Source organism: Doryrhamphus excisus, chromosome 10, assembly GCF_030265055.1.
Source record: "Doryrhamphus excisus isolate RoL2022-K1 chromosome 10, RoL_Dexc_1.0, whole genome shotgun sequence".
Lineage (NCBI taxonomy): Eukaryota > Metazoa > Chordata > Actinopteri > Syngnathiformes > Syngnathidae > Doryrhamphus > Doryrhamphus excisus.
Genome location: NC_080475.1, coordinates 21,487,163 through 21,503,077, shown reverse-complemented (window position 1 = coordinate 21,503,077; position 15,915 = coordinate 21,487,163). Strand labels below are relative to the sequence as shown.

Sequence of the window (15,915 nt, the reverse complement as noted above, 5' to 3'; positions counted from 1 at the left end):
CCAGGGCACATATAGACAAACAACCATTCACACTCACATTCATACCTAATTGTGACAAATTGTGGCCAATTAACCTAGCATGTTTTTAGAATGGGGGGGGGGCACGCACGTGCAGGGAGAACATGCAAACTCCACACGGAGATGCCAAGAGGAGATCCAAGCCAGGTCTTCCATGTCTTCCATGTCCTGACTGCGTGGCCTGCATGCTACCCACTCGGCCACCAAATGCATTTCCATGTGTAATTCTTAGCATTGTGCTAAACAACCACGCGGGGGCGCTCATGCCGCATAAAGTGTTGAGAAAAGGAGGTGTCGTTACTTTGGTCGATTCGACTCCATTTCCCATCATGCCGAGGGGGTGGGGGGGGTCACCATGCCCCCTTCTGCATTCAGACCTGCCGTCTCACCGAGAAGCGTCCGGATCAACTGGCAGGATACTTTAGAAATGTCCTGTGTTAGCCGTTTAGGGGTTGACGTTAACCTTTGACCTTTGACCCCGCCCGTCGGCATAGTTCGTTCTAAATCCCGATCAAGCCAACGATTGAAAACTCCCGCCAAGTCACGCCGTGCCTCTTTTCGGGACACTTGTGGAGCGGAACATCTGAAGCTTTCAGGAGGACCGACGTGACCGCCGACGCCTTCTGGGCTCCTCGCAGCTCCAGCTCGTCTCCTCGACTTCTGAGCCGCTAAGAGGAACGCCAACCACCTTTGAGCCAAAGTAGTTGGAGAGCCACCATGGGATGCACCATCAGCGCCGAGGACAAAGCCGCGGTGGAGAGGAGCAAGATGATCGATAAAAACCTTCGAGAAGATCTGGAGAAGTCCTTGAGGGAAGTCAAGCTGCTTTTGCTCGGTAAGAATCGGTCACCTGTCATTGAACGCACCACCTGTTCCCGTCGTCAGAAATCGACGAGATTTAGAAACCATGCTTTAAATTCCAGTTATTGCTAATATAAACACTGACAGTGGCTCACCCTGACCCCTGACCCCTGACCCTTGACCCTGACTCTGGCTTTAACCTTAATCCTGACCCTTGACCCCAACCTTGACCCTGACCCTTCTACGTTTACCCAACCATGCCAGCAGCCACACGACCCTGATGACAGTAATGATGAACAATGACAGTAAATCAAGATGTCAACCCCCAAAGTTCCACCTTGCCTAGTGATGTGTAGACATTGAAAATCTATCAACGTTTCATCCCTGCTATTCCCGTCATCCCTGCTATTCCCGCTATCCCCGTCATTCCCGTCATCCCTCCAGTGCCATAATAACATAGTAATATAATAATGATCAATAATAACGATAATAACCAGATGCATCCTGTGACTGAATGTTGATGAAATTCTGTAAAGCCCTGTCATGGGAAGTGATTCTTGGCCACTATTGCCACACATGATGTCTAAATCGTTGTGCAAACCGTCAAAGTTTGGCTTCCACGTGGGGTCATGAAGAAGGAAAGTTTTGTTTGCCTGAGTGATTTACCCTTATGTTGTATTATCGTCTTTAGACTTTATTTTTGATGGAAAGATGGACTATTTATAGCTATTTACTGTACTAATACTATTACTACTAAGAACTACTAAATACTGTACTATTTACTACTGATAAGTAGGCAACAGTGCTTGCATTTAAGGAAACGCCATCAACACGCGAGCAACGCGACCATGTCGTGACCCCGTACGCTCCAAGGCGTTTGCCGTGTGGCCCTTGGACTGGGCTGACATCAGCAGATCTTTGCATGTTTCCCTGTGAGTCTGAGCTTGGAACGAGAAGGACAGTAACTAGTTTTAATCTTAGTCCAAGGCATATAAGAATAATCCAAATGAAGACGTGAGTTTGTCATTGGAAGAAGAAGCCGTGAAGTTTATCTTCATAGGAATTGGCTTAGGTTATTTTTTACATGTTTTTTCCTGTCGTGAAAATTGGTAGACAAGACGCTTTTTTCTTTTTAGGCCCAAAATCTAAAGTGCTGCTTAAAATGGGCCATTTGTACCTTCCCAGCTTTTGCTGTCATTTCAGCGCTTCGATGAAAGTGCGATGCAAACATTGTGTACATTGCATGAAGATGTCAAGATGTTTCAGAGACGTTTTATGACTTCTCCTGTTTCCCGTCCCTCCTGTGCAGGTGCTGGAGAATCTGGGAAAAGCACGCTAGTCAAGCAGATGAAGTAAGCGTGGAACAGTTGCTGCCATGTTGGTTCTGAGCCCTGGGGTCAGCGGTCCCTAGGGTTCATCTATGTGGCCCCCATTTTGTACAAGATGTGAAAGAAAGGCCGGTCCTAGCCTGGCAAGACCTGAATGGACTCCCCTGTTTCCCACATTAGACGTGCCGCATGCTCACTGGAGCTCAAATCCCAGCTCTATTGACAGCATTGTCGGAAATGCTGCAGATCGCTAGCGTGTCCCACATGAGCGCAGCCATTGGTTGCGGTTTTGGGTTTTGGATATTGACCTACATGTGACCTCTGAAAGCTTGTTTCATGTGCTAGAATCATTCACGAAGATGGCTACTCGGAGGAGGAATGCAGTCAGTACAAGGTGGTGGTCTACAGCAACACCATCCAGTCCATCACGGCCATCATCCGGGCCATGGGACGCCTAAAGATAGAGTTTGGGGACGAGCGGCGGGCGGTGAGATGACAATACGGAGATACTTCAAACATCCACGCCAAGACCGCTGATTGACACAAAATGTTCCTCTCCAGGACGATGCCCGCCAACTCTTTGTGCTGGCCGCTTCAGCGGAGGAGGGTTCAATGTCGGCAGAGCTCAGCGGCGTCATCCGGCGGCTGTGGGGCGACGGTGGCGTTCAAGCCTGCTTCCATCGCTCACGAGAGTATCAGCTCAACGACTCTGCTGCGTAGTGAGAAGTCACTCTGATTCTGATCCACTTCAGCTGAGCTCCACTCCCCCTTCTTCCGCCGTGGGCGTGTCCTACTGTGCAGGCCGGGATCAAACCGCAACCCGGGTGTTACATAAATGCATCTGGCTGTGCTATTGGCTAATGTCAACCTTCTCTGTTGCACAAGGAGCCACTTCCAGTTCTTCAGTGCTGGTCTGGTTGGCTGCTCTATAGCTGGAAGGTTGTCTTTCACCCCGTCGCCCCTCACCAGAGGCGTAGATCTTAGCCCAAGGAGGCAAGATGGGTCTTGTCTTTGAAAGGTTGCTGTGTGAGCTTGTTGCTGGATTCATGGCATTCCTGAGCTAGAACAGGAGCAGCAGCACCTGGAGCCATTTAGATATACTTACTGATGTATTGTGGGGATGCAGAGCAGAGCATTCCTTGTAGCGTCAGCTTAGATAAGTTGAAGTCGCGACGCCGCGTTGTAACACAAAGCGTCACGGGAGTCTTCAGCTTGTCCAATCATCGTGGTGATGTTTGGAACCAGTGTGTGTATTTTACACAAAGCATCCCGCCATGACTTGTTTGCATTTTTAACCGTATGTCCTGTGCTGCAGCTATCTCAACGACTTTGACAGACTCTGTCAGCCCGACTACATCCCGACCCAGCAGGATGTCCTGCGGACGCGTGTCAAAACCACGGGAATCGTGGAAACGCACTTCACCTTCAAAGATCTCCACTTCAAGTTAGTAAAAGCTGCACACTGGACCACAGTGGGAAAATAACACGAGGAAGTAACAGCAGGAAGTTGCTCTACGGCAGATTGCAGATCTGCTTTTACATTGGGTGGATGGTCCACCTCCTATAAGGGTTATCATTGGGTGGATGGTCCATCTCCTATAAGGGTTATCATTGGGTGGATGGTCCACCTCCTATAAGGGTTATCATTGGGTGGATGGTCCATCTCCTATAAGGGTTATCATTGGGTGGATGGTCCATCTCCTATAAGGGTTATCATTGGGTGGATGGTCCATCTCCTATAAGGGTTATCATTGGGTGGATGGTCCATCTCCTATAAGGGTTATCATTGGGTGGATGGTCCATCTCCTATAAGGGTTATCATTGGGTGGATGGTCCACCTCCTATAAGGGTTATCATTGGGTGGATGGTCCATCTCCTATAAGGGTTATCATTGGGTGGATGGTCCATCTCCTATAAGGGTTATCATTGGGTGGATGGTCCATCTCCTATAAGGGTTATCATTGGGTGGATGGTCCATCTCCTATAAGGGTTATCATTGGGTGGATGGTCCATCTCCTATAAGGGTTATCATTGGGTGGATGGTCCATCAGATGATGAATGTTTTTGTACTCGTTTAAAAGCCTCTAAAGGGGCACCGTTGGAGCCCATAGAGGTGAAATCACCCCCATCATGACCTCCACCCCCAAACGTGCGGTCCCGTCCTGTCTGGTAGAAATCAGACATCAAGAAGACTGGAGGAAAGGCAGCTTAGAAGAGCAAAGATACTTTGGGTTGGTTGTGTACTGTTCCGTGTACTGTTCCGTTGTGTACTGTGTACAGTACTACATGCGGCTGGATGAGGGGGAGCCAATCAGTGTCCAGGATACTGAACAAGAACTGTATAGTGTACTGTATAGCGTGTGTACCCGGTCCTTGGATTTCCCTTCATTTCCAAATTGTAGCCCAAGAATACTAACTGTATTGTATACATATACTGATGACGTGTGTACGCCAAGCGTGGTATTACAAGGGTGTGTATTGCGTGTTTGGCGTCTAACTTTGCAGTCTTGATTTCTGTGTGTTCAGAATGTTTGATGTCGGGGGTCAACGCTCGGAGAGGAAGAAGTGGATTCATTGCTTCGAGGAAGTAACGGCCATCATTTTCTGTGTGGCGCTCAATGACTACGATCTGGTCTTGGCCGAGGACGAGGAGATGGTTGGTTCCCTTTTCTTCCTTGTTGGCCTGTCACAATATCTCCAAAGATGAAAACAACTTCCATGCGTTTCTATGTCTGTGTACTACATAGTATAGTCTATGTACTACATACGTAGTATAGTCTATGTACTACATACGTAGTATAGTCTATGTACTACATACGTAGTATAGTCTATGTACTACATAGTATAGTCTATGTACTACATACGTAGTATAGTCTATGTACTACATAGTATAGTCTATGTCAGGGGTCGGCAACCTTTACTATGAAAAGAGCCATTTCACCCACTTGCCCACTAAAGAAAAATAGCCTGGAGCCGCAAAACGTTGTATGTTTAAAACAACATTGGAGGGGAAAAAAAAGACGAGTTGGAGTACTCTTGCTAGTACTGGAGATAAACTTTTGTTTTTAAATGAGCTCTAATTTATTTTTTAGAATCGTCAAATAACTCATTAATAATAATTAATAACTCAAATAACTCAAAGTATTACTCATTTCCCTTCATGTTAACCTGTCAGAGAGAACTGGATAGCATCCTGTCTGCTCATTCAGTCACCAGTCAGAACTCAGTCAGGATGCATTCATGGTCTCACACAAAGTTGGATTTTTGTAAACTCATAACAAAGACGTGCATTTTCACCACACGGGTGCTAAAAAATATTCAAGCATTGCAAAGGGAGCCGCAACAAAGAGGCTGGAGAGCCACATGCGGCTCTGGAGCCGCGGGTTGCTGACCCCTGGTCTATGTACTACATAGTATAGTCTATGTACTACATACGTAGTATAGTCTATGTACTACATAGTATAGTCTATGTACTACATACGTAGTATAGTCTATGTACTACATACGTAGTATAGTCTATGTACTACATACGTAGTATAGTCTATGTACTACATAGTATAGTCTATGTACTACATACGTAGTATAGTCTATGTACTACATACGTAGTATAGTCTATGTACTACAGACGTAGTATAGTCTATGTACTACATACGTAGTATAGTCTATGTACAACATAGTATAGTCTATGTACTACATAGTATAGTCTATGTACTACATAGTATAGTCTATGTACTACATAGTATAGTCTATGTACTACATACGTAGTATAGTCTATGTACTACGTAGTATAGTCTATGTACTACATAGTATAGTCTATGTACTACATAGTATAGTCTATGTACTACATAGTATAGTCTATGTACTACATAGTATAGTCTATGTACTACATACGTAGTATAGTCTATGTACTACATACGTAGTATAGTCTATGTACTACATAGTATAGTCTATGTACTACATAGTATAGTCTATGTACTACATAGTATAGTCTATGTACTACATAGTATAGTCTATGTACTACATAGTATAGTCTATGTACAACATAGTATAGTCTATGTACTACATAGTATAGTCTATGTACTACATAGTATAGTCTATGTACTACATAGTATAGTCTATGTACTACATACGTAGTATAGTCTATGTACTACATAGTATAGTCTATGTACTACATAGTATAGTCTATGTACTACATAGTATAGTCTATGTACTACATAGTATAGTGACTATGGCTAGGTATAGGTATAGTTATACTATACTATACTATGTTGTACATAGACTATGCTATAGTCTATGTACAACATAGTATAGTCTATGTACAACATGGTATAGTCTATGTACAACATGGTATAGTCTATGTACTACATGGTATAGTCTATGTGCAACATGGTATAGTCTATGTACAACATAGTATAGTCAGTCTATGTACAACATGGTGATATTTAAGAAACAGTTGACTTGTAGTCCCCCCCCCCAGAACCGTATGCATGAGAGCATGAAGCTGTTTGACTCCATCTGCAACAACAAGTGGTTCACAAGCACCTCCATCATCCTCTTCCTCAACAAGAAGGACCTGTTTGAGGAGAAGATCGCCAAGAGTCCACTTCAAATCTGCTACCCAGAGTACGGCGGTAAGATAAAAACCGCAGCGGCGGGTTCTCCGGCTTTCATCCTAGAGACGGGAGACCCGAGACGTGGTACTTGTCCAAGATAGGAGGAGGCCAAGTTCCAATTGGGTGTACTTCCTCCGTCTGGGGTGGTACTACGTTTGCCTCTCTTGGATCTCCAACAAATATTGTGGAGATGACTGACACCTGGCTCTACGCCCCAGCTGGCAGAGTAATATGAATATGCAGTTCAACGTGTATTTGTACGAGTGTACTGCTTGCAGTGTCCTTGCACAGCCAGGCTCGTTAAAAGAAATGTCCGTCACTGTGAAGGCTTCTCCATGTGGCCGCCGTTGGCCAGTGTTCCTGCTGGGGAGCTGCTCTGGTTGACCTTCCATATTCATATTCATATTGATATTGTATTTATATATGATATTCCACGCTTGATGAGCTGCAGTGCAACATAGCTGAACTTCACGCTCCGTTATTTGTTCCGTTGTTAGATGATGGCCACGCCGCCCGGTTGTTTAGCACCGCTTTGTCGCTGACTTTTTTCACCAAATACGACTTTTTGGGTGGTTTGTGTCAAAGGTGAGAACCTGTACGAGGAGGCAGCTCAGTACATCCAGGGCCGCTTTGAAGACCTGAACAAGCAGAAGGCCAGCAAGGAGATCTACACCCACTTCACGTGTGCCACAGACACCCAGAACGTGGAATTTGTGTTTGACGTCGTCACCGATGTCATCATCAAAATCAACCTGACGGATATCGGACTCTACTGAGGCCATCGGCCCTGAAGGTCAGCTCATCCGTCCTCGCTGCTTCATGTCAATCATTACTGCTGGGATGCCCAACAATGACAGAATACTTCGTTGTCATTGCAAGTACAACCACATGACTAAGGCTTTGTCTGTTCCAGTGCACGCAGTATACATACGAAATAATACAACAAACAATACACAGCACACGGTGTACTGCACACAGTATACGTACTAAATAATACAACAAACAATACACAGTACACGGTGTACTGCACACAGTATACATACTAAATAATACAACAAACAATACACAGTACACGGTGTACTGCACACAGTATACATACTAAATAATACAACAAACAATACACAGCACACGGTGTACTGCACGCAGTATACATACTAAATAATAAAACAAATACACAGTGTACTACACACAGTATACATATTAAATAATAAACCAAACAATACACAGTGTATTGCACACAGTATACATACTAAATAATACACAGTGTACTGCACAGAGTATTACATTAAATAATAAACCAAACAATACACAGTGTACTGTACACAGTATACATACTAAATAATAAAGCAAACAATACACAGTACACGGTGTACTGTACACAGTATACATACTAAATAATACACAGTGTACTGCACAGAGTATGCATACTAAATAATAAAGCAAACAATACACAGTACACGGTGTACCGTACACAGTATACATACTAAATAATAAAGCAAACAATACACAGTACACGGTGTACCGTACACAGTATACATACTAAATAATAAAGCAAACAATACACAGTACACGGTGTACCGTACACAGTATACATACTAAATAATAAAGCAAACAATACACAGTACACGGTGTACCGTACACAGTATACATACTAAATCATACACAGTGTACTGCACAGAGTATGCATACTAAATAATAAACCAAACAATACACAGTGTACTGTACACAGTATACATACTAAATAATACACAGTAAGAAGCGTGTACTGCGTGTACATCTCCAGTCGTATGGTGAGGTAGTCTGCGGTCAGCAGGAATGCTAACCAAAGACGTGTGGCGGTTCAGGACGGGATGGATTTGGGAAAGAAAGCGTTCCTCAGTCGCTTTGTCCTTGCTTGGCTGTCAAGCAGTAGCTCAACCGGGGGGGGCCGGGGGGGCGCCAGGACGTGAACCTAATGATGTCACACTTGGCTGTTAGAAGGTTGGAGATGAAGCAGACTGGAAAAAGCCCAGGCGGCCAAGCAGGGCCGTAAATATTTTAATTGCAATGTTAACAAAGGAGACACGGAAAGATAACAACGTGGGTCGATGGTGGACACGTCATCGTCAACAAGCAGGATCCAGTTGTGGAGAAAAGCCACGCGTGCACGTGGAGAACATGCAAACTCCACACTGAGATGGCCGAGGGTGGAATCGAACTCGGGTGTCCTAGCTGTGTGGCCTCCGCCGTTCATCCACATTTGTTTTCAGTCTTATTTCCAAAATGTGGATCCAGGATGTTCTGCTGGTTGATTGCTCTTCCATGCTTGGCTTGCAGGGGTCCCAGTGGTTTCCTGGTGGTCTCGGCTGGTATCTGGTATGCGGTGTCTGCAGACCAGTGGCCAGTGGGAGTGGGCTTACCAAGGGACTAACGGCTTTGGAGATTGACTAGCAAAACATGACTGTGAGATCTTTGCACCTGAGGCAGGTAAAGACACCCATGCATCTGCGGTCAGCGGACATGTCCTCATCTATCTCATCAGGGGCCTTCATGAATTGTTTCTATTTTACGGACGCCATAACCTGTACAGTATGGTGGACATACTACCATTTGGGTTTGCTAAAGATCCTTCATAGGTTCTAGGGTTAGAATAGCATTCTAGTCAACTCCACAGCGGGGCAATCGAACCTTCATATAGCACATTTTCATATGACTACGCTGATATTTTGACCAGGATCGCACCATAAGAACTCCTAGAAGGGACATGATGATATTTCTTGACTAATGCTAATGCTAATGCTAACCAGAGTTTTCACATGAGAAGTTTATTTTAGTTTCATACGAAGGAGGACTTTACTCTTGCCTGACTTCCTGCTGGCTTCAGCTAGCTTTCCCATGTAGCATTTGCATGTTTATATTCCGTTCCAAACAAAGCAGGGAAGGTTGTGGTGCAAATGGGAAGGACTATTGTAGGGATGGCCGACCACCATGAGCGTTGCTTCTGTCGTGTAACAAGACTATCTTGTCTGGAGGGAAGCGAGATACGCTGGGAAAGATGAGCAACCGCTTTGGTCTGATGCATAATGGACCATGAGCTAAAATAGAGCATTTATTAGGCAACTGGATTGGGGGGGGGGGGGGGGGGGGTGCTTCCATGACCGTCTGGATACATACCGCGCTCACCGCGTCAACATCGGCTCTGGAACTCATCAGTTCCACACATGGAGACATGTTGCCGACTGCTGCGAGGCCATCGTTGAGATGTTCCTCTTGGACATTTTGGACATTTCTTCTCTGAGTCCAATCACTTTTTCAGATTAAAGTATATTTTCAGATTTAGTATATACTAATATGTATATATAGTGATATTCCATTGTAAATGTCAGATTTTGATCATGTGGTATTTGCATGCTTCTCTGTGGGTACGATGCAGTGGGATTTATACGTCAGGTTATATCCTCACCTCTTTATCATCTAATGATTTATATCATATTCTATTTTATTTATCCAATGATTCAGATCACTGACTCGTGCAAAACTGTAAAAAACACAAAATGGTCAAGATGGTCAAGGTGAACTCCGTTTGTGCACATCGGTTGTCCAAAGTGCGTCCCGCGGGTGTACTTCCTGTTGACGTGACGTACCTGAATAAGTAAATAAAATTGCAGCTAATTCCAGTGGCCAGCCCAAACAACAAGACAGACACGTGAGGTTAATGCAGCTTTAATTCATGACTACGTTGCATAAGAAAGGACAAACTGGAGATTTTCATTCCCTTTGAATAATAAAGTATTACCCCTCTCTACTGTTTGCCCCCCTTTCTCTCTTAGTTACCCTGTGTATATAAGCATATACATTTGATTATCCTTCACAATATCATGAATGAACTACTCTTATGTACAAAGATGGTCTAACATATTTGAGCGTATATTTTTACCTTCCAAGGTTGGGTGGATAGAACTCATCACTACCGTACGTCGTGTGTTCTGATGTTCTGCAAGCGCATGAGAAATATGAAATATAATATAGCTGGGCAACAATCAGGACAACAGCAACTATGGAACTCCAAGAAAACAAGAATGCAATGATGCTACACAAACATTCATCTTAACTCTCTTTGGGCCGATGGGAGCGCGGCCAAGGTCGGAGGGGACATTGAGGTCATCTTCAAATCCTGGCGCCTACTAGTATTTGGGACTGAAACCAGTAAAACCTGCACGTCCACACCCTGCTGGCCTTCTCTCGGTGGCGGGGGGGTGGGGGGGTGGTTGGATGCGTGATAGGAGAGGTGCCGTCATGGAGCCGTGCCCGGCATGAATACGCTAAACCCTGGTGGATCCCTGGTGCGCCGTCAGCACACCAACGCCAATATGGGGGGGCGGGGGGGCCGAAATGACTTCTGCAAGAAACAAGAGACCGGAGATGCTCAATCTTGCAAAACACCAAAATTCCATGTGATCCACGTGCGGATCGAGGCCACTCCAGCAATGCTTTAAGTCGGCACTTTTATCAGAACTAGACCACTTCTGCCAGCCTGACTGGACAAATGTCAAAGTTCAAGTAGAAGAAAGCAGCGCACAACGCTTGGGAGCAGTTTTATCAGAACTAGACTCAGAACTATTTCCTGTTCCTGGTGACGAGGCCAAAAGACCAAAGTACCAGTGAGGCACGGGACCACCTGAAATAGAAGCTGATGTCCACGCCCAATAACAAAAGAGCAGCACGCAATGGCAAAGTATGCTAACATTCAAGGTGCATTCAAGGTGCATTCAAGGTGCATTCAAGTACATCCTTTGATGGGAGCAGCTTTACGAGAACATGACAAGATGTCGGCCCAGACGGCTGAAACGAGCGTGCTCTCCCAAGCGTTTTGCCACAGGTTGAAGAACCTACCTGGTACGAGGCGCGCTGCTTAGAAAAGACCACAGTCTTTAAGGTTCTCCTTGATGATGATGTCCGTGACGGCGTTGAACACAATCTCAACGTTCTTTGTGTCCGTGGCACAGGTCAGGTGACTGTAGATTTCTTTCACGCCCTTCTTCATGTTCAGCTCCGAAAACTGCGTCTTGATGTAGTTGCTGGCGTCGTCGTACGTGTTCGGGCCTGGAGCAGATCAGCATCACTTGTCACAACTTTGCAGCAACATCTATGGAATGATCACCTTAACGCGCCCGGCTCAGATGTTCGCTTCTTCTCCCATAACCTTCACAACCCCAATGGTCTATCTCAGTCGGGAATCATGGCGGACCAGCCGGGATGGCGCTTGAGCGTCATGTTCATGCTGGCAGAAACGGTCGGTAGCAGGTCGACCAAGTGGTTCCACTTCTACCACCGATCGTCTTTGCTAGTTTACAGATCATAACCACCAGATGTTGGAGGTCCCACAGAAGCACCTCCAGTCTATGGTAACCTGGTCTTCATACAACACCAGATGCACGCTAACATCCTGGGATACGTTAGCATCAAAGCGTCGTTAGTCGTTACCGTCATAGTCTGGGAAGCAGATGCTCAGGTGGACCTTCTTGATCTTCTCCTCGAAAAGATCCTTCTTGTTGAGGAACAGAACAATGGAGGTCAGCGCAAAGAATCTGTGGTTGCAGATGCTGTTGAATAGATGGAGGGACTCGTGCATGCGGTTCTGAAATGACAGAGCAGAACCTAGCAGAACTTCTTTTCAAGGTCTTTCTCGACAGCTCCTCGCGGATCACGGAGTGCAGCTCACCACTTCGTCATCCTCCACCAGCACCATGTCGTACGCGCTGAGGGCGCCGCAGAAGATGATGCAGGTCACACCCTCGAAACAATGGATCCACTTCTTTCTCTCTGACCTCTGACCTCCCACGTCGAACATCCTGGGCAGCAAAGACAACGTTGGAGTCTGGCGCGCGAGGCGGACGATGGAAGGTGGTCTTCCGAGGCCGGTCTGTCACCTGAAGTGCAGCTCTTTGCAGGAGAACTGTTCTTCGATGATACCGGTGGTCTTCACTCGAGATCGCAGCACGTCCTGCTCGGTGGGGCAGTAGTCGGCTTTGCAGATTCTGTCCAATTCGTTGAGGTAACTGAAGGACAAATGGCGGCACGTCACCTCCTCCACCGACACCACCTCCTTCTGGCCGGTCTGAACCGGTCTGAACCGGTCGGACGGACTTACTAGCCAGCAGAGTCGTTGAGCTGGTACTCGGCGGCTCTTTCGTAGCCGGCCTGCACGCCGGAGTCCTTCCACAGCTTCTGGATGACGTCGGCCAGCTCGGCGGGCATGGTGCCTTCCTCGATGGAGTCGGCCAGGTTCTGCAGCTTCTGGGCATTCTCCTGCAGTTTAAGAAATGTGGAGATCCGTGAGGATCACTGGAACTTCATCAAAGGAAGTCAGCTGATGTGATGTGGAGGCTCCAGCTGGATGTTGTGGGCTTCAAACCCCACAACATCTCAACAAAGCGGATGGCGGCAGGCTGAGCTTTTATTGTTGAGGTGAAAGTGGTTTCCAAAACACAAATTGAAGAGTGAGCCTAACCAATCAAACGCTATCTGGTCTTAGTGTCATGGCGGACCTGTGCAGAGGGGGAGCCGAAATCCACGCCCAGCATCTCCATGCCTCTGATGATGGCCAGAGCCGACTGCAGGATGTTGCCGTAGATGATGCTTTTGAACTCCATCTGTTCCTCTTTTGTGTAACCACCCTGATGCAGAATCCTGTGCATGGGATGGGGGGGGGGCAGTGAAGGGGGGGGGGGGGCAAAGCATGGCGGTGCATGTGTGTTAATGAAAGCATGAGATGCTGCATTTCTACATGTATTTCTTTAGGAGCGGATAAGGTGCCTCCCGGACTAACGAGCCTCAGGGACGTTTGACTGTTGACCTCTGACAGGAAGGCGGGTCGTTCAGCCAGCCAACCAATCAGCTTCAAGACACTGTGTGGATGAAATCATGAGTGCGGGTGAGTTGACTTACTTCATCTGCTTGACAATGGTGCTTTTCCCTGACTCGCCAGCACCTGCAAGACAGAGGACAGGGTTTACTGATGTTTGCACAAAGGGCAGACCAATTTGCTTTAGGGGAGCAGTTCTGCCCCCCTGGATTGAAATATGGTCTTCTTTTGCTATCCGGCTCCTTCGGTATGGATATGAGCAGATATAGTCAATATCATATTGAAAAGGCTCATAATTGCCTTCCAGAATCGTCATGATGAAGCCCCTGTATCGCCATCCCACAGAGCTAACATAGCTAATGCACACTTAACGTCAAGTACCCACATAAAAAGGAAATCTAGAATCTAAAATCTAGAAACTGTGCAGCGTACGACAAAGATCAAACATCACCGCAAGGCAGAAAGGTCTGCGGCCACGCCCCCAAACCGTGAATTATAATAACAATAATTCTAATCATCATGAGGCCTAAACAAATGTCTGTCATAGAGTGACCAAGATGGATGGAAGTTTTGGCAAAGGGAGTCATTGGGTCACGGTCTAGGGTTGGCCCGGGTTCCTGCCATGGTGTTCTTTAGCGTAGTTCTTGCAGTGGTCCACTAAAGCAAAGCGAGGCCCTTTCTAAACCCCTTTAGATGTTTAGCAGATGGAGCTTGTGAGGACCAATTGATTGAACGTTGGCATGGCAACGTCATCCATCCAGCGTGCTCATCTTCACGTTTCATGTACCGCTGGCATCGTGCCAACGGAACTACTGCAATTTTTGGTGGCCTTTGAGGGATCAGCAGAGTCCGCCAACGATGGGATCTGCACTAAAGCTGTTAGGTAATTGGATTGTGGTTTCGCTGCTGCGGTGCGACGGTGATCTCTTAAGCTCCAACATCCTTACTTAAGAATTCAAACGTCTTTGCAGCTCTTTAACTTTTGTTGTCAGAGAACCCGAGTTCTTGACGCTTAAATGTTGCAGGACTCCTCCTCCTTCCTAAATGATTCTTCTTATTATGGGATGTTCTTATATTCATTCATCTTCTATGCTGCTGATCCTGCTGATGATTAGTCGGATTATTTGTTTTATTGGAGGATTCATTGGTTTAGCATTCATTCTCACTTGTTTCTGGATGTGTCTTCTTCATCTCAGATGTTACCTACCAGACCTGCTGGAGGTAATCTCCATCTTTCCAATAAACTAATGGAAGGGGCAAATCCCCCACAAACTTACACCCCCCCCCCAGTCGAGAGCAGATGTAGCCATGCAGCAAATCAGCCATCATCCTAATTCCTAATTATCCTTTTCATCAGGACAATACTGTTATGGACGCCATTTCTCCATCCTTATTCCTCCCAACTCCCGCTGCACTGCTCCGCCGAGGAGATGTTCCTCAAAAGTCTGGTCAGCAAGACCACCTTGAGCTCCTGCAGGATTCACTTTGACCATCTGACGATGTCCAATGTCCAAGCAGGACAAGCCGCCCCCCCCACAGACGTTCACTTACCAAGCAGCAGGAGCTTGACCGTTTTGGAGTCCTTGTCAGCATCCTCTTGGAGTTGCTTTTCCAACTCCTTGGACTTTTTGTCTTCTGCACTTGCTCCCGCTCCCATGCTTTCTTCCTCCGCAAACTCAAGGTCCTCAAGGATGGAAATTTTGCCGGTGCTCTGTGAACTGCTGCAGAGAATTCAGGTGACGCATTAATTGTGGTCAAAGGCGATTTCGGAGCGGAAGGAGAAGGAGGTGCTTGGCTTGGTTAGCCTCCCAGGGATCACTGACATTCATCAGCTCTGCCCAGCCGAGAGTCACCCTCTAATTCCCTCCTCTTAAACCCCTTAGCGAGGAGATGCCGCTTCCTGATTGGCTGCTCAATCCAATTAGTTGAGCAGGGCCTCCATGTGGATGATGTCAAGAAAGCGGAGATTATGAACCATCTCACTAGCTTCGTCCTAGCCCAGGACCTGACTGTGCTGGGGACCGCTTGGTGTGCATGACGTCCCGCCGTTAAGGTGGCGGACCTCCGACCGCATGTTGGATGTGTGGACAGTTGAATGTAAGCATCCATCCATCCTTTTTCTCACGCCTATCCTCATGATGGAGCCTATCCCAGCTGTCCTGGGGGAGAGGCGGGGTCCCCCCTGGACTGGTGGCCAGCCAATCCCAGGGCACATATAGACAAACAACCCCCCCCCCCCCCCCCCCATTAATACCTATGGACAATTTGGAATGGCCAAAAGCCAGCTAACATGCTAACATGTTTTTGGAAT

At 46.5% G+C, this 15,915-nt stretch overlaps 3 protein-coding genes across 4 annotated transcripts in view; 2 read left to right on the top strand and 1 right to left on the bottom strand.

The window, feature by feature from the left end:
* Positions 1-96: 96 nt before the first annotated feature.
* On the top strand, positions 97-9,859 carry LOC131137200 (guanine nucleotide-binding protein G(i) subunit alpha-1-like). The gene is made up of 9 exons (XM_058084865.1): positions 97-853; positions 2,129-2,171; positions 2,493-2,634; positions 2,709-2,866; positions 3,463-3,591; positions 4,674-4,803; positions 6,625-6,778; positions 7,346-7,553; positions 9,077-9,859. Exons 1-8 carry the CDS (start codon positions 736-738, stop codon positions 7,534-7,536), a joined length of 1,065 nt encoding a protein of 354 aa, XP_057940848.1. The 5' UTR covers positions 97-735; the 3' UTR covers positions 7,537-7,553; positions 9,077-9,859.
* Positions 9,860-10,446: 587 nt separating this feature from the next.
* LOC131136484 (guanine nucleotide-binding protein G(t) subunit alpha-2-like) lies at positions 10,447-15,455 on the bottom strand. The gene is made up of 9 exons (XM_058083354.1): positions 15,156-15,455; positions 13,688-13,730; positions 13,288-13,429; positions 12,891-13,048; positions 12,670-12,798; positions 12,462-12,591; positions 12,224-12,377; positions 11,633-11,842; positions 10,447-11,138 (listed from the first exon to the last, which is right to left on the bottom strand). Exons 1-8 carry the CDS (start codon positions 15,259-15,261, stop codon positions 11,652-11,654), a joined length of 1,053 nt encoding a protein of 350 aa, XP_057939337.1. The 5' UTR covers positions 15,262-15,455; the 3' UTR covers positions 10,447-11,138; positions 11,633-11,651.
* LOC131136483 (AMP deaminase 2-like) overlaps positions 13,478-15,915 on the top strand; it is a 36,462-nt gene continuing 34,024 nt past the window's right edge. Inside the window, exon 1 of one of the 2 annotated variants that reach the window (XM_058083338.1) lies at positions 13,478-13,673. The gene's annotated coding sequence lies outside the window, so the exon portion shown is untranslated. Of the gene's footprint in view, positions 13,674-15,656; positions 15,702-15,915 lie in introns of those variants that run through there. The other variant, XM_058083340.1, reaches the window with a different exon arrangement.